Source organism: Colossoma macropomum, unplaced genomic scaffold (assembly GCF_904425465.1).
Source record: "Colossoma macropomum unplaced genomic scaffold, Colossoma_macropomum, whole genome shotgun sequence".
Taxonomy (NCBI): Eukaryota; Metazoa; Chordata; class Actinopteri; order Characiformes; family Serrasalmidae; genus Colossoma; species Colossoma macropomum.
The window spans coordinates 5,241,615-5,261,948 of record NW_023494802.1 but is presented as its reverse complement, the minus strand read 5'-3'; the positions used below and the strand labels follow the sequence as shown (position 1 = coordinate 5,261,948).

The following is a 20,334-nucleotide window of genomic DNA, read 5'->3' as shown; positions in this document are numbered from 1 at the left end:
CAGATTAATAACTGATCATCACAGTGATTTATCAGTCTACTCAGTCTTCAGTGTTTGTAAGGAGACATTTTTTGACTTGTTTATTTTAGAGTAAGTCTTAACAAGCTGCATTGTGATTTTAAATATTTAATAAACAAGCATTCGTGGCGTTTCTGTAAAAGGAGGGAGGATAAGTATTCTAAAAGTATTTTCCTAAAAACTATTCTGAATAAGTGTTCTGAAAAGCTATTCTGAATACTGCCTTTATAAAATGTATTTCAGATTCTGAAATTCACCTTGTCTGTAGTCGTAGATCACACAGCCGCCGTGTCCTAATATGGTCTGAGAGCAGCTATGTAACCTCTGACCAGGCCAACGCCACACATGCTTATGAAATAAATGTGTTATTGGCACATAATTAAACTTTAACTTCTAGCCTACTTGTAGGCAGAAAGTAGGCTAACCACAAGTCAGAGCCAGAGCAAAAGGAAGGTAGCAGCTGAAACAGGAACGCATTCACACAGCCATGCACACACACAAAGTCATGAACGCATGTGTGACTGCTGCAAAATGTTAAGTATAATTATAACAGCATAATTATTGTCTATGACTATTATTTCCTCTATGAAATATTTTTTTTTTTCTCTGATGAACAGCACACATTTAGACTTTCCTCTGCTGTTTCCTCTCTTCTCTCTCCACATCCCCACTTTCCTCCCGTGCAAAACCAAAACACGGGAACATGTGCGGCGCCCCACTCACGTGTAGGAAGAAGCCTGAGCAAAACACGCAGGATAAAACTGCCAATGATGCACAAGCGCGGCAGCCAATCAGCGACGGGATTTCGGGTAGCAACAAAATAAACACAGACACAACCGCCAATCAGAAGGAAAAGGGGGCGGGGCTACATGTCGTTGTACTGACTGTTTACTTCCGTCAATATTAAAGAAAAGCAGCAATTTGTTTTCTTCATACAACAAAGAAATCACGGTAAGCGAAGCTTGGCAAGATAAAACCTTTTGTAGGCCTATAAAACAGTACCGGCTGTCAATATTTTAAGATGTCGTCTCTGCTAAATCGTTTTGAGGCAAGATAACGTTGAGGTCTTGGGCAGCCTCTGCGTTTTGGCAAAAAGATGATGATGGCTAAGCTAGCGTTAGCGCTTTTAAGGAGGAAGATCGACAAAATGCAGCACAGTATTAAAGATCATGTGGCGGGTTTCTGTTAGCTATTGAAAAGCAAACGCCAATAAGCAATATTTACTGGAGATACCAAAAGATTTTGGTGTCGTTGCGTATAAAGTGGTGAAATAGGCAATTAAAAAACAGACAGTATCAGTTAAGTCCATTTATATGTTAGAAAGCAGGTCTGTCACACGAAGATCTTATTCGCCGGCTTCTAGTTCGAATGTTCCCATTCCACCTTAAATGGTATAGCACTTCCTTTCTGGCGCCGTATACCCTGTATAGCATTAGCCCCAGGCGCCAGAATGTAACTGCTGCACCATTTAAGGTGGAACGGGGAAATTCGAACTGGAAGCCGGAGAGCGAATAAGGAGCCAACTTCAGCCTCGTCTTTGTCACTCGGTGTTTTTTTCTTTTGTTGGCTCTGCAGAAGATGCCATTCTTGGGCCAAGACTGGAGATCTCCTGGTTGGAGTTGGATCAAGACCGAGGACGGATGGAAACCCTTCGAATTTTTCTGCCACGAGTTGAGGGATAACAACAATGAACTGGAGCTGGAAGAGTAAGGATTTTCAGTTTGGTGCTTTTGATGCCGTCTGAAACTTAAGGTTAAAGCCTGTGCTTGCTCATACTTAAAGAAGATGCAGACCTGGGGCGGTGTTTCTGTTTCACTAAGCGGATTTTTTTCAGTACATCTAGATAACTTAATTACAGAAGTCCAAACGTGAGCTTGCTGCAGGCTGTAGGAATGTCCCTTAACACTTCCAGACCTAGGCGTATATGGAGTATGTTAATGGGTATTTTGGTCAATTACAAATAGAGTTAAAATTATAAAGTATTTAAATGAGACAGTCACACAAGTGTCATCCCAAAAATCTTTTCATAAATTGATTATCTAGAGCGTCTGTCAGCCGAAAATGCAAGGATTTAGATGGTGGTTCATTCTGTTGCTTATTATTGAGTAAAAATAAATGAAAAGCAAAAGGCAGACATCGTTTTTATTGATTTTCTGTGTTCTTGGATTCATGCTGAGTGTGAAAGCTTTAATGAACAGGAAGACAGGCTTTATTTTTAATTTCAAAGTAAGTTTGATGTTTACTATCAGTTATTTTGTCTCTTCCACTTTTTTCTGCATAATTCAATGGTTAAGATGTAAGCAAAAGCCATTTATGGTGATTTGTTGAGAGAAACTTGCCAAATATATGCTTATTTATTTGCAATTCAAAACTGACAAGAAAAAAAAAGAATCTTAGGTACTATATTGCCTTATAACACCCTGCGTGTACTTCTTTATCATAAATTGCTTTTAAAAAATACCAAGCGGCCAAAAGCTCATTGCAAAACTTATTCTAAACCACAGTTTGAGGCATCAGGAAGTGTATTTATAACCATTTCATGTAATAACATTCTGTGAGGTATCTTTTACAAGCATTAAATGCTTTGGACGTTTAGTTCCTATTATCACCACTATGAACAATTCTGACTTTGTTTCCCTTGAATGTTGCATTTCACATCAAACCGTTCTGAATGACTTTTTATATGTTAATGGCTGCATAATGCAGTATGTTTGGAAAAATTCCATCTACTTTAAAAAAAAAAAATAAGTTATCCGGTTAACTGAAATCCTGCTTTGTAAAATATTCCACTATTCAAGCTCTTACTGGCTCTTCTTTCTCTCATTATGGCCACTGTTACTTTAAAAAGTAACTAAACAACCTGAGTTGTACTGCCTCTGAGGTTACACTACAGCGATACAAGCGATACACTGCAGTTGTATTAGAGCACTCGTGGCATAACTAGGTGAATATTTAGTATAAACTGATGATGTAGATTCAGACTGTAGGCTCTTGAGTATGGATTAAAAGTAACACCCCATAATTATAGCTCATTTTGGCTGTGCTGTCATGGGAACGGATGTAAGAACAGGTCTGGGCCACAAGGAAGCGTGTACTTAGATATACACGCACTGACATGGAGGAAGTGAGTAGGTTTTAATGCATGGGCACACTGACTGTTGTCTGTATTCAGTGACTGTTGGATCATCCTTTTTTCATACACATACACTCTTACCTTTATGTCTGACCATCCAGGTAATGGTTTAAAAAATTAAAAGAGCTAGAGGTATTGCATGTTTTAGCACTTTGGCTGAAGTCAAAACAAGTCAGTTGTATTTGCATAGTGCTATCTATGGCACACACTGTCCCAAAACGAGGGAACCCCCTAATGAGCATCGCCAATGGAGGCAGTGTCAGGAAAAACAAACTAAGAGCATGAGGAAAAAACACTGAGAGGAGCCAGGATTCAAATGTAGAACTCATTCTCCTCTTGGCCCATACTGGATAGTACAGTAATAATGATAGGTAGGTAGGTAGATAGGTAGAGTAGATAGATAGATAGATAGATAGATAGATAGATAGATAGATTTGTGTTAAATTGTATTGTGGTGCATTGTATCGTACCATGTTATATTGTTGTATCATGATCAGCATGTTAGCTTGGGGCTAACATATCAGCATGGGGCAAGAATGTTAGATCAGGACACAATACAGCACCATTTTTATTTCAAATATTGTACTTTTAGAATATTAATAAACAGAAAATTGAAACACTGACATAATAATGTAAGGCATATTTTCAGCCATCAAATCATATCAAATCGAGACATCATCATATGGAATCAAATAACGAATTTTGTGACTTATCTCCCTAATAAATAAATAGATACATGTAACATCCAGAAATCCTCATATTTGAAAAGTGGAAGTCAGACATTTAAGGACATAACTAGACAATAAAATATTGTCAATAGATAATTGCAATATATTTTAGTATACAATTTATAGCATATCCTACCTAAAAATGCTTCAAATATTGAATAAAGCATCTAAAATACCTTTTGGAGTTGAATCTCCATTGTGTATGATATGTTTGTAAAATAACATGATTAATTACTGTTACAACTCTTGAACAGTGTGGATAGATGTATCTCATTGACAACAAGGGGAGACTGGGTTGCTATGCTAGCAGAGAAAAAATTCATAAGACTACACCACCTGGAACATTCACATGTAAATGTGTGAGATGTGGGTCATTGGGTTCATGTAAAAACATTAAAATATCTGCAAAACATAAAATTATGTATAATTATGTCAATAATGAAATTAAATTTGATTCATGTTTAATGAGTATTTGCCACAATAAACTGTAGGGGCAGCAGTCGGCTCGTCAATGAAGCTACACACGAACCTGATCCAAACACAAATGCACTCCATCAATGAAATCACAAATTCACAAATTAACGTAGTAACATGGTGCAGGAGTTAGTGGAAGTGGATAATGACATTTGATCTCAAAGAACCCTGTTATACAGCATCGCATTACAAATCCAAAGTTATCTAGCAGTATATACGATCATTGTGGTCTGCAAATACATATTGAAAACAACATGTCAGAGCAGGGAACACGTTGCTTTCCGGACATTAGGAATAAAACACCTTGTAATAATGCAAAATGACTCACCAGTGACGTTGTCCACTGACCTGTGCTTGAAAAGAAGAGATGTGCGATGATCTGGGCAAACTTGTCAAAAACTTTTCTCTCCACCAAGTCCACCAATCCATGGATGAATTCAAGTGATAACATAGCAAAAGCAGGCAAGGAAAGCAGAAGAGTGCAGAACTCGCTGTTAGCCATGTTTTTCTCTTGAACCACTCTGGATTGAAGGAGCAGTTTTGTGTTTTCCAGACTGAATGATGTTGAAATCCTCTGGCTGGTGTGGTCCCAAATGTTTAGTCTCTGGTTTCTGCTCTAATGGCAGGGTACCAAATTTAACTTTCATTATGTTTTCAACTTGACTCATTATCTTGCCTTGCTATTAGGAGTGGCTACCACAACTAATGAGGAACAATGGCGAGCTGCGTAGCAACGCCTATACTGTAAACATGTTTGGGCCCCACAGCTGGTTATTGAAAGCGCGTTGAACATGTGCAGAGTGTTTTTAAGTGCTCACTTGATTAGACGAACGCTGACAGGCCGGCCCCACGGCCACCAAACCAAGAATGCTTGGAGAAGTAGGTAGTTTGCTGGCATTTACACAACAGGTACAGGAAGATATTTGGAATGTATTGGACTTCCCTTCCAATGTCATATTTAATAAACGCGTAACGATGTTAGTTATGAAGAAAAATATATATACTAGTTGTTATACTGAATTATTGATCATGTCGTGCACTTCTCCACAGCGACATCTGGTGGGGCCAGCCCCTAATGTAGAGATGCCACTGGTATATGTACAGTGAGAATTGTTTAACATTTCATACGCATAACTCCTGCATCATTTATTATAGGCTGGACAATGAAAACAAGGAGAACCTGTATGCTGGAGACGTATGTGAAGTAGCTGCCAAGAAGAGGAAAAAGGATTACGTCAACAACAATACCAAATCGCAGTGTAAGTATTATCACATGAGATTGCCTTTTCTTCCCTATCTCCCTTATCTCTAGTTAAACAATAACTCTCTAAACCTAATGTGGGACATGCTATAAATTTATACTGTTGTACAGGGAGGTCTCAATACCATTTATGGTGAAAAATCATGATCCGTTGACTCTAAAAGGACATGTAGATAGACTATTATTTTTTTAGCTACACCATGTGATCCTTGATTACATAACGTATTTTATGTCCAACGAAATCTCAAAATGATATTGTCAAGTACATTGGTACATCAAAACAGCTGTTCAGCAAGCTGTCTCTCACAAATTGCGGAAATCTGACCAATCTCAAATGCAAGCCTCTATGGTAAGCTTTTTGCCAACGAGTATTGGTGCTTCTCATTTGAAATAAACAGGAGCACGCAGAAAAGCACAAACTTGATACTTTTTTACTCCCTCTTTTTATTCCCCATTCCCTTTTTTACTCCCTCTTTTTTATTCCCTGTTCTCTTCCTGTCAGTCAGAGATGTCCTAATGTTATTCAATCCTTAAATTTAGCAATCTGCTAAATTAAGGATTGAACAACATTAGGAATTATACTTTTCAGTCATTCAGCATTCAGAGTATGTTCTTTTCTTGCAGTTTCTATCTGTGTTCCTGTCTTTTCATTAACACAAAGTGTGTCTTTGTACTAGGAGTTGTTATGAGTTTTCTTTCTGTAACTTTTCGATAGTTTCATATTTCTTAAAATAGCATTTTATAATATAATGCAATTTTTGTCAATTACAGTGTAGTCTAAAGGCTTTACACACTGAGCGCGATTCAGTTGTGCAGTTTATTCGAACAACAATAAATTATTTGAAGCACATGTATAACTGATGATGTCCTGCACACCAGACATAATTTTTCCATCAGGGAAAATGCAAAATTATTTTATTTGTGTTATGTTCAATTTTTGCTAACTTTCGCTGCTGACATTAATGCACTGACCAGTCACCGTCATCTCTGCCGTTGGCATGGCAACAACCAAGATGATGGCTCTGCAGTACCAGCAAATAGAACTTTTTTCAAACGTCAAAATTAATCTCTAAAAGCAGCTCAAACGGGACTCAATCTGGGCCACAAACATCTGTGTTACATGTGGAAGCGCTCAAAGGTTCAGCTTCTGAATGAAGTAATGAAGCTCTTCATTCTTTCCAAAATGAACAGTGGCCTCTCTCACCGTTTGCTCATTCTGTGTGGAGCAAATATCTTATTTGCACTTGAAGATGAGAACCGCTCATTTGTTTGTGCTTTGTTTCATGTGGAGCTGCACCTCCGAAATCAGCTCTAACTGACTTACGGAGATCTGAGCTGTGTGAAAGAGCTTTTCTGAAGGTTTTAGTTCCTGAATGAGGTGTAGAAACTCTTCTTTCTCCTTTTTCAAAGTGGAAAGCATTCTGCGCAATGTCAGTCCCATTTCATAAGAAGCAACAGACATTTTTTTGATAGACATTCTGCCTGTTTGTTTGTTTTTTTAATTTATTTATTTCATTTTTTTTGTTGTGGTACGAACAACACGGCAGGTATGTGTGGTTTTGATGTGAAGAAATTGTATCTATATATTTCACATTTTCGTGTCGCTGATTTGCGTCATATTCTGGGTGTAACAGCTTAAGACTTGTTGAAAATGAAAAGATAGAAAATATTACTAAATTAGCTCATTTGGAATTTAAAAAGCTCCCAATGCTGTTGAATGAAGAGCCATGGAGCTGAAAGTGTCATTTCTTATTGGTGAATTGTTGACCCGATTAATATTACTCAATGATATGAGCCCATCACTTAGTTTTGCAGGTGTTCAGTCTGCTTTCCACTGCATTTTCAAACTGCTCTGATGCTGTGATCTTTACAGTACACCTGCAGACTACACAAAATGTAGTTTATCTTCTGAATGCAGTCAGATTGAACACTCCATTTGGGATTTTTCTGTTTTGAGTCTGTTTGGTTTTGCTTTTGCATCAGTTCTTGATAGCCTGTTTCAATGCAACCTTGCTAAATAAATGTGCTATAATGTGTTGATACTGTATTGGCTAATGAGGTTTTTGCAGTGCACTGCAAATACATAGTTGAGTCTGGTATTGGCTGTTTCTGTTCTATTTTCTATGCATGCAGTATATTGATTTACAATCACTGCTGTAAGACCACAGCAAACACACAGCCTTATCTATTACTATGTAATGTACAAATGCCGCTGTCTGTCTGTAATATCAGCAAATATTTTCTCACTTAGTTTTAGGGTATTGCAACGTAACCACAATATGACATTTGTTTCTAGTTTTGTACAAGGAGAGATGGATCTACATTCAGAAAGAGAGCACAAGAGAGGTGAGTGGTTGATTCCGAGTACTGCACAAAACTTTCACAGAAGTCAACAACAGAATAAAACAAGAAAAAAAAATGTTTTATTTGGTCTGTACGTTTGTCTCTACAGAGACATGGCTACTGCACGCTGGGCGAGGCTTTCAACAGGCTGGACTTCTCCAGTGCCATCCAGGACGTGCGCAGATTCAACTATGTAGTAAAAGTAAGATGTTCTGTTTTGTTTCAAAGATGTAATTGTTCTCTGAGAGAATAGAGGAGCTCAGTGTGTTTCTGTCTGTCTTGCTCTCGCTTTTCCCTTTAGCTTCTGCACTTGATTGCAAAGTCCCAGCTGACGTCTTTGAGCGGCGCTGCTCAGAAGAACTACTTCAATGTGCTGGAGAAGATTGTGAGAAAGGGTGAGATGCAGCACTGAAAAATGTAATGCGCTGAATTTACTTGATTTGGATGTGCACACTAAAAAAAGATGGTTCTTCAAGGGTTCTTTAATAAGAATAATGAACAATGAACACTCAAAGAAGCATTTCATACTTAAATGGTTCTTTGCATGGTGAAATGGTTCTTCAGATTGATGAAGAATATTATATATTGTTTTATATATATATATATATATATATATATATATATATATATAGAATATTATATATTGTATTATACATTTTTGAAAATGACTCTATATAGCACCTAAAAGAATCCTTTTATTGTTACGGTGTCAAGCTTGTAACAGTAGAAGAACCCTTTGGGTGCTACATAGAACCCTTTTCAAAAAGGTTCTTAATACAATCATCTATAGCACATTCATGCACATTTTCTGTCAATCTGAAGAACCCTTTCATGATGGTTCTTTAAGTGTTCATGGTTCTTTATAGAACCATTTTCTTTACTAAAGAATCCTTGAAGCATCATCTTGTACATCATTTCCATATGAATAAATATATTTTGACAGCAGAATTTGTCCTTTAGTTGACTTATTTTTGGCAATAATTGTGTTAATTTAATATATTTAGTTATGTGGAAATTACACATTTTAATGAATTTCAGTGCAGGCTTACTTACAGTCCTGATTCCAACTTTATTTATTTGTTCAGTTTTATTTTTTATTTTATTTGTTCAGGGCCCATTTCATGGAAAACTTTTTTTCTAATTTTTCTTTGCTTTTTTGAAGTAAAAGAGTTCGATGTAATATGTAAACACTGTTAAAGTTTAACAATGTTAACCCAGTTTAACCCAGTGCATTCAGTCCATGTATAAAATTAATCTGCAAAAACAGCCCAATTTGTTTCTGTGACGTCACAAGAGCTAACACATTTATATATTTCCACCTATTCAGCTTGTAGTGGTTTAATCCCGCCCATTCATGCAAAAGTAATGGGCAGTGTTTCAGCCTGGACTGCTTTTTAAAAGAGACAGGATACAGGACAGCCAATCAGACCAGAGGCAATTTACATATAAAAAGGCACAGTAACAAAAACAGTCTGTTTAATTCTAAGGAGTAAAGAGTGGTGGAAAAATGGTCTTGTAAAAGTGAATTATGACTGTTTTTGGTTCTTAAACGTACACAAACATTATAAGTAGACTACAGGGAGAAAAATAAAATTCAAGAAAAAAAACAGGATATGGGCCCTTTAAGAGATAGTATTAAGTAATTACCATGGATGATTCAGTCACGACTATAAAAGTGCTGTGTAACGTATGTAGTTATAAGAGTGAGGAATTGTGTGGGCTGCATACAGACCCTTAGAGTTTAAGGGGTTAATGTTATGTGAATAAATTCTTAACTGGATTTTTTGTGTAATGGGCTTAGTCCTGGACGATCATCAGAACCCGCGGCTGATCAAAGCTTTGCTGGAGGACCTCAGCTCGGGACTGTGTACTCTCATGCGGGAGGTCGGCAAGTCCGTGCTCGTTGGCAACATCAACATCTGGGTTTGTCGCCTGGAAGCCATCAGCAACTGGCAGCAACAGCTTAACAATTTACAGATCCCTAAGGTACACAGTGTGTTTGTGTGAGTGTATGACTGTTGATTTACTAAAGTTAACTGAATAGTCAGCATGATGTTTGTATTTTTTAGAGCAGCGTTATGTTTCTTATGCTTATGTTGTGGTAAAAAGAATGCTTAAAACTAAGGCCGTCGTTATGGATTATATTGGCAATTGAGTAATGAAGCGATGATTCTGACAAATAATCGGGTCGTTTTTTAACCCTTTAGACCCCAACAGAATTCTAGAATACTCTTTGGGATTCCTGACTTTGTACAATTTATTTGCACAACAGCAAATGATTTATATATAAATATATATTTATATATATATAATTGAGAGTGTCTTGCACACCAAACATGACCCTTAGAACATGATTTTTTGGATGGCTAAAATGCAACATTATTTTATTTGCCCAGTGTTCAATTTTTGCAAACTTTCGCCAGCGACAAAAACTCACTGACCAATCACAATCGTTTCTGGCACTGGCATGACAACAGCCAAGCTGAAGGAGCAGCTGTGTTCCAGCAAACAGAACTTTTTTTCACAAACACTGAAAGGATCAGAATCTCTGAAAACAGCTCAAATGGAGCTTAGACTGGGCCACACTCTCAGAAAAAAGAGTATGAAACTGTCACTGGGGCAGCACCCCACTGGGGTGGTACCCTCAAGGGTACATCCAGTTCCTTTAGTCAGGGAACATAATTGTACCATAATCCACTGAAATTATATTTTCTAAGTTGTATTAGCTCCACACACCCCGTCTCGTCTCCAGGCTTTTTATTTTATTGCTCTGTTTTAAAACGTTAGATTATGAAAAGGTACAAATATGTACTTTTCACCTGGAAAAAACGTATTTAAAGTCTACAACTGGACCTTAAAACCTCTGTTGTACCTTTGAGGATACATTTACATTGTTTGTACCTTGATGAATGAAAAATGTACCTGCACAGAACCTTTATTTCTAACAGTGTACAAACATCTGAGTTATAGCCTGTGTGGAAGCACTCAGAGTTTCAGCTTCTGAATGAATAAAGCTCTCCGTACTACTTATGGAGAGGACACTTTTCCAAAATGGAGAGTAGCCCACTGTTTCACCATTTACCCGTTTCTTGAGGAGCAAAGGAGATCTTATTTACACTCGAAGACATTTGCTTTGTGTTTGTGATGCAGTGAAATGAAAATCCCAGGAAACCAAAATCAACATAGACACCTGGCCGAAATCGTTTATTTATTTTTTCATTACATTTGTATTTTATTTATACATTTTTGTAAATGTACTAAACATAAAAAACCACAAGGTGATAGAGAAAATGCATTCTTTCTGAACTGACAATAAATAAAAACAGTTTAGATAAAATATTACTATTTTATTACCATTACTATTTTATAAAATGATTAAAGTATATATGGTATGTGAAATCTAACATCCTCAATAACATTATTTTTGCTTTTATTTTGCACTGTTGTTCTGAAAGTGGAAAACACAGAGATTGACACACTTCCATATAAATAGACTTCCGTTCCAATCCATATAAAATCATGTAAGTTAAAATCATACCCAAACACTCTTTTTCAGTGCTGCAAGTTAGAAATAATTTGAGCGCTAATAGTACTAATAGCTCCCCCCTGTGGAGAATATTCAGACTGCTGAGCACGGATTTATAATGACGTGCTGATACTATCTTTCAAACTGCAAACTATTCCCTAAGCCGATTCATTGAGAACGGTCATTTAAAATTTTTAAATCAAGTAATTGATTATAATCACAAAATCATGACAGCCTTACTTGAAACACTGTTGTAATGCAGAAAATTCCAAATCCCATTTCCAGCAAATCTCCAGCGGCATGACGTTGAGCGACCTTCCTCTGCACATGCAGAACAACATCCTGTATAAGTTTAGCGATGCCTGTGACATCATCAACCTGGGACAGGCCACGCCTACTTTGCACATGCTCAGTGAGGATCGGCAGCTGTGGAAGAAGCTGTGCCAGTTTCACTTTGCTGAGAAACAGGTGAGACAGATAGAGATACAGTCGTATGCAAAGGATTGGTCAAATTATGTTTTGTTATTTTCTACGTAAAAACAAGTGAACACATCCTCTACAGAGAATACACTACTGCACTTTTTAGTGCACAATTACTGTTTGAATCTGCTGAATTTAACATATTGAAAAAATAATAAAACTTAAAGTGTGGTCTGTGGAAGTTATGACACAGTTTTTTGTCTCTTTCCAATATATTAAACTCAAATAGCAAATAAATAGAAATTGTGTACCGACATCTGTAGTAAGGTGGCATATTTAAGTTTGTTTCCTGCAGGTTACGTGTTTACTTATTTTCACTTTTTTAAACCAACGTTTCGTCTATTTTTCTAATCTATTTTTTCTCTAAAAACATCCTTTTATTGAAAATAAGACCAAGCAAATCCAACTTATACTTTTAAAATTTATGACCTAATATTTACAAATATTGGAAATCAATACAATTTCAGTTGGTATTTTCGATGTATGGTAATAACAACATCATAATACGAATTCCTTTTCATGTGATGCCATGAAGTATTTGTCCTTTCAAAGTAAAAGACCCTTTTTCCACAACTAAATAGGTAAACACAGATTTTATATTACTGCTTTTTAGTAAAATTGAGATAAAGTAATTGTTGCCATATGGCAACACCATGTAATAGAGGGTTAAAGTGATAGTTCAGACAATTAAATCAAAAACGTTTCGTAGTTTTTTCTTATAGCCACCAATTAGTACGGTCTCTTGAAGCCTGGATTTTGTTTGGGCGTCTGTCTATTTCTTAGATTACAGTATACCATATCATGTCCAAAACCACTTCAGCAGTTATCTTTGCGATTACCTAACATGCTGCAGACATGCAGTTTGCACAGTGCTAGTTGGTGGGGAATAGGCCTCTGTTACTGTTAACCACATCAGCTTCATCACTCAAGTACAAAACTGAAGAAAAAGACCTGTCTTGGCTGGTGGACTACATTTGGGATAAGGAGAAAATGTGTAAATTAGATTTTTAGTCGACTGACAGCTTCAACTGTCATGTTATTTTTTCACATTGCCAACTCCACTGTGTGGATATAACAGATGATAGATACAGTGTTGTTTTAGTTCTGTGCTGCTATGATACAGTCATGCCAAACTGGGAGGACCTGAGGGAAGCGCATGAGGACTTAATCTTCTGAACTGATGCTGAGCCAGAGAAAAAACAGAGAGGATGAAGAGACAGAGATGAAAAGAAGAGGAGTGAATAGAATAAAAGAAAGAGTGGATTTCACACATTTTTTTCTACATTTCTCTTAACAAAAGCTGGTATAGTTCCATGATGGTTGAGATTACACTTGGTAACATAGTGGTAGGGGTGGGCGATATTGCAGAAAAATAACATCCCTACACTTCAAGACATTTCTGTGATATGATATGTGCCACAATACTTTGTTGTCTGAGGTTTGATGATTGCAACAGACAAAAAGAATAGATACTGGCGATTTAAAAAACACAGTTGCATAACTGCATACCTGTATAATTAATTTGTTAAGATGTAATTTCATTAAGTCATTAAGAGTGGTTTGATGTGAAATGCTCCATTCTAGAGAAACTTACAGAGTCAGAATTGTTCACAGTGGTGCTGATAGGAACCAGACATACGAAGATTTCAAAGCTGCTAAGAGCTCATTCACAGAAAGTTATTACATTAAATAGTTAATACTCTGCCTGATGCCTAAGACATCATTTTATGATAGTTTTGATCGTATTTTTTAAAAGCTGTTCTTGGCAGAGAGGTGCAGGGTGTTGTGAGGTCACATCAAACGACTCTGAATTACTTTGTTTACCACTCAACCTTTGAATTATGTAGAAATTAAAAAAAAAAATAGTGGAATTCCGCTTTAAGTAGGGATGATATCTACAATATGTTTTGAAAATCATTGTGATGTTATCAGAATAGCGTGAATATCATTACATCGCCCACCTTTTGTCCTTTTATACTTCTTCTGACAAGATAAGGCTTCTCAAGACATAATAGTGGAGGTGTAAAAATGCATGTATTGATTAAAGGTTGTGTGTTAGAACTGATTATATTTAGACAATAATATTGATTAAAGTATACAGCACACTCATTTTTCACCAAAAGTAAATTACGGCGCTGATTTCAAATGTAAAAATCCAAAAATAAAACTCTTTTTTTTATCTGTTTTCCACTACTGTGAAAAGGCTTCTCCAGTTTCATTTGTGTATTGATTGTATTTTGTATTTTTAAAAATACTTATAAAATAAAAATGATCCTGAACTGTTCATAAACAATCAAATCAAACTGTAGGGAAGTTTGAGGCAATGCGTTATTGCCTAACTCCACAAGAGGGCAGTGTAGACATGTCCATCTTATCCACAATGACCAGTGTGGCTGCAGTTTTCCTTCTAACAAAGCAGGAGCACAAATGATCTATGGTTAAAAGACTGAGACCAACTAATTAAACAAGCCAAATCAGCTCTGCTCCCGCTTGTTCAGAATGAAAACCTGCAGCCACACTGGCCCTGTGCGGACAAGACTGAACTACCCTGCACTCCACCCATATGCTGCAGGCCCAGATACTGTAAGCTGATCCAACAGCGTAATGAGTTTTAGAAGCAAGAATGAGTCTCTGTGTTTCAGTGCTGCTATGACAGAAGGCCCTGTGTTTGTGCTTGTGCAGTTCTGCAGACACTTGATTCTGTCAGAGAAAGGCCATGTGGACTGGAAGCTGATGTTCTTCACGCTGCAGAAATACTACCCAAAGAAGGAGCAATACGGAGACACACTCCACTTCTGCAGGCACTGTAGCATCCTCTTCTGGAAGGTAAACATGCAGCTTCCTGACATGACTCAGAAAATCCTATTTTAAATATTTCACACCACTTCGGGAAGTAGATACTTCTCTCTCAGTCCAAAAAAAAATTCACAAGCAGCCAGTCATTAAAGAGTATTCTACATCCCCTTATTGCTGTACTGGGCTTGTCAGGATTGAGTATGTATCAAACTTCGGAGGTAGCCTTCAAAATTATATTCCAAATTCACATTCACATTAAAGTTTGAATTGATATTGTCTACATAGTTCTTGATATTTTATACTTGGTTTTCAATCTTGTGGCTCTTCAGAATGAGTTTTCTCAATGTGCAGGTGCATTTAACCTGTTCAAATTAAGGGTGCGAAATATTTAATTTGTTATCATTATTGCAATGTTGGCTTTTGCCATAGTGATATAAAAAGATGGAATATTCAAATGAGCTTTAATGTTCCAAATTTTATGCAGAATTAGGTGCTTAAGAGGTTAACAGTAAACAAGATTATCCAGAGTAGTTTGATGTGAAATGCGCTGTTCTGTAGAAACTTGCTGGGTCAAAATTATTTATACTGGTGGTGATAGGAACCAGACATCCCAAGTGTTTAATGCCACTCAAAACTTCCTCACAGAAAATTATTACATCAGGAAATTACATGTCCTGATGCCTGAGACATTGTTTTACGATAACTTCATGATAAGCTTTTGGCCTAAAACATTTTTAATACATTTTATTTATTTAGTTTTTTTTTTGTTGTTGTTGTCAGAAAATCATATTGTAACGTTATTGATCACAGTAACGCAGTTCTCTAAAATGAACCATTTCACATCAAATCACTCTGAATGACATTCTTGACAAATGACCCTCTGAAATATACAGAAATTTTGAAAAATTGGTGGAATTGCACTTAAACTTGTTACAGCAAGATGATTACTACATTACAAACCATATCACAATCATATGTAGCCATATAATTACAATTTGGTATTTTGTCCATATCATGCAGCCCTAGTTCAGCTGTTTGATTTGTGCGAGCCCAAATTATAACCACTTCACTGCCCTCCTCTAAATCCTCAGTGCTCTCCTCTGCAACCTTTAACTTTTGCCCTTTTTGCTCTGCTTCTGGTTACCCTTACTGTTCCTATCCTGGCCCTTTCCTTCCTAAAGGACAGACACCTGGCTTTGCTCTTTAAGGTACAAGCTGAATCTTTAACCACTTTGTTCCTTTTTCTGTCCTGCTTTGCCTTTCTTTCAGTTTCTCCTTCTATATTCTTCATTCAGCTCTGATCATGTTGACACTACAGTCCTTTCATTCTTTCTCTAATAAAAGCTTTGTCCTGTGTACATTTCTCCTCCTTTGGCTCTTTAACCCATCTGCATGCATTTGCTTTCTGCCAAATACAAACTTGTTCATTGTTGCTGTTAACCATTCTTCTTTATTGAAGCCCATTTTAACTTACTGTCTATATTTACTACGCCATACTGTACTATACTTCTTTAGGATGTGCTTAAAGTGATGCTTTCGATAAAGGCTAAAAGCTAATTTACAGAGCAGGGACATTTGATGTGTGAATGTGTCTGGTTTGCACTGGAGCTACGAGGCTATAATGTAGTATACAATCTACAAAGCTATATAGCATACTGTATACACTATATAGCCTTGTAATCTACAAGGCTATATAGTGTACTATATAATCTATCAGGCTATATGAAGTACTATATAATCTATGAGGTGATGTACTTTATAGTCTACAAGGTTATATAGTGCACTATATAAAATATGAGGCGATATAATGTGCTATATAATCTACAACGTAATTTAGCACACTATATAATATGATACAATATGAGGCTGTATAACGTACAATATGATCTATGAGGCAATATAATGCTCAATATAGTCTACAAAGTTATATAGCATACTATACACTATGAGGCTATATAACGTATTATATAATCTGTGAGGCCATATGATGTACTATATAGTCTATGAGGCTATATAATGTCCTATACAGTCTACAAGGCTAGGTAATGTACTTTATAATCTACAAGGTTATATGGCACTCTATACAATCTATGAGGCTATATAATGTACTATATAGTCTAAGAGGCTATACAATGTGCTATATAGTCTGCAATGTAATAGAACATATTATATAATCTATGAGGCAATATAATGTACTATATAATCCACAAGGTTATATAGCTCACTATATACTATATGAGGCCATATAATGTACTACCGTATATATTTTACAAGGCTATATAGCATACTATACAATCTATGAGGCTATATTATGTATTATACAGTCTACGAGGCTATATAATGTACTATATGGTCTACAAGGTCATATAGTGCACTATATAGTATATGAGGCTATATAACGTACTATATAACATACTGTTTAATCTTCAAGGGTACATAGCATACTATATAATCTACGAGGCAATATAATGTACTATATAATCTACAAGGTTATATAGCACACTGCAATCTATGAGGCTATATAATGTAGTGTACAGTCTACGAACTAAACTTCAGACAGTCTTGGCTGATCAATTAATTTTATTTTAAAGTAAGGGAAGAATTTTGTGAAGTCCTATAGATTTGGGGCTAAATACTTGCTCACTCTTTTTCTGTCTGTGTCTCTCTCTCAGGATACGGGGCATCCCTGCACAGCAAATGACCCAGACAGCTGCCTGACACCTGTTTCTCCTCAGCACTTCATTGACCTGTTCAAATTCTGAAGCTCTGCATTGTTTTCTAGACTTCACAGGCACCTGCACAGCTCCGAATCTTCCACTCCAGCCACTCCCCAATGACAATGACTTTCAATCTGCTAAATACACCTCAGACCGAACTCTGATTCCTTCTTTCTGACTCATTTTTCCTTCAAAAAACACTCTATTTCCTATCCTTTAGCTGGACTGCCAACCTGTGGGTGCAGCGCGTGTGAAAAAAGCCGAATCTCTCATTTGCCGTTATGAAACGACTGGTGTCTTTTGTTGTTTTTTCCTCCTTCACCCAAACTTTAAGGGCTTATTAGAAAGATGTCATGGTTTCAGTGTTTTCTTGTCTGTCATGTTGTCCTTTGTTTTCAGAGCAGTGAGCTCTACATGATATTAAGTGCTGGTCTAAGGGAGAGAGGGGTGTAGATATATGTTTAGGGGTGGGGGTAGATAATAATGAGGCTTTGCTGCATGCTACAGGAAGAGACTGAAGTACTTTGGGAGAAAGCAGAAGAAGCCGTTCCAGTCCGACTTCGTTTTTCATAGCAACTGTTTGCACGTTTGAAGTAGCTGTAGGTTTGTGTTTACGTCGGTTTTTCCTTGTGTTACTTCCTCGTGCCGTGCATATATCTGACGTATTGACACTAAAGTGTACATTTGCATTGTGTTATTTGCCGTACAAAAAAGAGTGACTTTTTATGATCCACTTTTCTCAAATCGAGTCGCGGGAAAAATGATGTAAGCATTGCTATTTATGAAACAAATGTATTTTATATCCTTTCTCTTGACTTTGTAATATTCCTTTGGTATTCCAGGAATGTATTTGTAATAGAAGTTGGTCCACCTTGATGGTACTGTTGGAGATTTGATAGAAACATGGAAACCTATAATGCTGATTAAATCTTTTGATGAAAAGTTAGCTCTTTGGAATCTGTTGTTGAGGGAGAAATCATCTGTAAGGTACGGTTTCATACATACATCATCTAAACCACTTATCCTTCTGGGTCGCGGTGGAGTGCTGGAGCCCATCCCAGCTGTCATTGGGCAGAAGGCAGGATACACCCTGGACAGGTCGCCAGTCCATCGCAGGGCAGACAGACAGACATACACAGTCACACACTCACTCACACCTAGGGGCAATTTAGCATGTCCAATCAGCCTGACTGCATGTTTTTGGACTGTGGGAGGAAACCGGAGTACCCGGAGGAAACCCACACAGACACGGGAAGAACATGCAAACTCCACACAGAAATGACCCTAGTCACCCTGCTGGGAATCGAACCCAGGCCGGTCTTGCTGTGAGGCAACAGCGCTACCCACTGCGCCACCGTGCTGCCCGGTACGGTTTCAGTTTGAATCAAATTTATTTATAAAACATATTTACATCAAATCAGTTAACAGAAAAGCACACTCTGGGTGTATGGACAGTGGAATTCCATTGATTTTTCAAAATTTCTGCATAATTCAATGGTTGAGATGTAAACAATGTCATTCAGTCATGATTCAATGTAGAGAAACTCACCAACTCTGATATCTTTACAGTGGTGGTGATATTAATCAGGGGTCACAATGTCTACAACACAAATATAGCCATTTTATTTTCTATCCGAAATGACCAGTGAACCTACATGTGTCTTTTGATTTTGGATATAATGTTGAATATGTTCAGATAATGGTCAGTCTAAAAAAAAATCCATTCCCTTTGGGCAATATTTTGCCTTATAACACCCTGCATGGACCTGTCATTAGGCAGCATATTCATAACCATTCGGTTTCAGTAGCTTATTATTATGTTTTTTTAAGAGGCATTAAACACTTCTGGTTCCTATCACCTCCACTGTGAACATTTCTGACTCTGACAGTTTCTTTAGATTGGAGCATTTCACATCAAATCACTCTGAATTGCTTTGTTTTATTAACCATTTAATTGTCCAGAAATTTTGAAAATTGGTGGAATTCCTCTTTAAACTTTTGGACATGTAGGGAGAGAAAGGGCAGACCTACATCATCTGCTGGTTGCCATTCATTTCACCATAGGGAAACTTCTGAGAATTAATTTAAAAACACTTAAAATACAGTTGACCTACAAAACCCATGACTCAGTGACAACGCCACTGTATTGGCTCCGTGACAGTGACGTCATCCATGCGACAGGCTTTCTAGACTCTATTTCTGTATCTTCCTGTCCCTTAGTCGTTTGGATCATTGACATAGTGTCAAATATGACACTGCACATTATTCTATACCTCAGCACATCAAATTCATTCTTAATCTAAGCTTTGAACGCAAACAGCAGGGGGCGATCTGACCACTTTCAGACGCAGATTAAATTAAAAGAGGAATTCCATCAATCTTTCCAAATTCTTCCATATTTCAATTGTTGAGATGTAAATAGTCCTTCAAAGTGGTTTAATGTGAAATGCTCTGTTGTAGAGAAACTTCAGAAACTGTTGTTCACAGTGGTGGTGATAGGAACCAGACGTCTAAAGAGTTTAATGGCTCTAAAAGCTCCCTCACTGAAAGTTATGGTGGAGGGATACATGCAGGGTGTTGTAGGGCAGAATAGTCCCCAAAGAAAACTGTTTTTCAGATTTATCACTATTTTACCATCATCAACATTACATATTAAAACTCAGAAGACATGCGTAGGTTCACTGGTGGTTTTGGATAGTGAATAAAATGGCTATATTTGTGTTGTAGACATTGTGACCCCTGGTTCCTATCACCACCACTGCAAAGAAATCTGAGTGTGTAAGTTTCTCTACATTGAACAATTTCACATCAAACCCCTCAGAATGTTACATCTTTGTAACTGAATTATGCAGAAATTT

General features: G+C 37.0%; 1 protein-coding gene across 2 annotated transcripts; it reads left to right on the top strand.

The window, feature by feature from the left end:
• The first annotated feature begins 837 nt into the window (after positions 1 to 837).
• Positions 838 to 18,422, top strand: fbxo25 (F-box protein 25). Of its 2 annotated transcripts, none has more exons than XM_036591026.1 (10): positions 838 to 969; positions 1,594 to 1,724; positions 5,509 to 5,612; positions 7,911 to 7,960; positions 8,067 to 8,159; positions 8,259 to 8,352; positions 9,759 to 9,943; positions 11,769 to 11,951; positions 14,646 to 14,789; positions 17,432 to 18,422. In XM_036591026.1, the coding sequence occupies exons 2-10, from the start codon at positions 1,597 to 1,599 to the stop codon at positions 17,519 to 17,521; spliced, it is 1,071 nt and encodes a 356-aa protein (XP_036446919.1). In that variant the 5' UTR covers positions 838 to 969; positions 1,594 to 1,596; the 3' UTR covers positions 17,522 to 18,422. The 2 variants fall into 2 exon arrangements, with proteins under 2 accessions (XP_036446919.1, XP_036446918.1); XM_036591025.1 differs by lacking the exon at positions 17,432 to 18,422 and adding an exon at positions 15,941 to 16,075.
• The last annotated feature ends 1,912 nt before the right edge of the window (positions 18,423 to 20,334 follow it).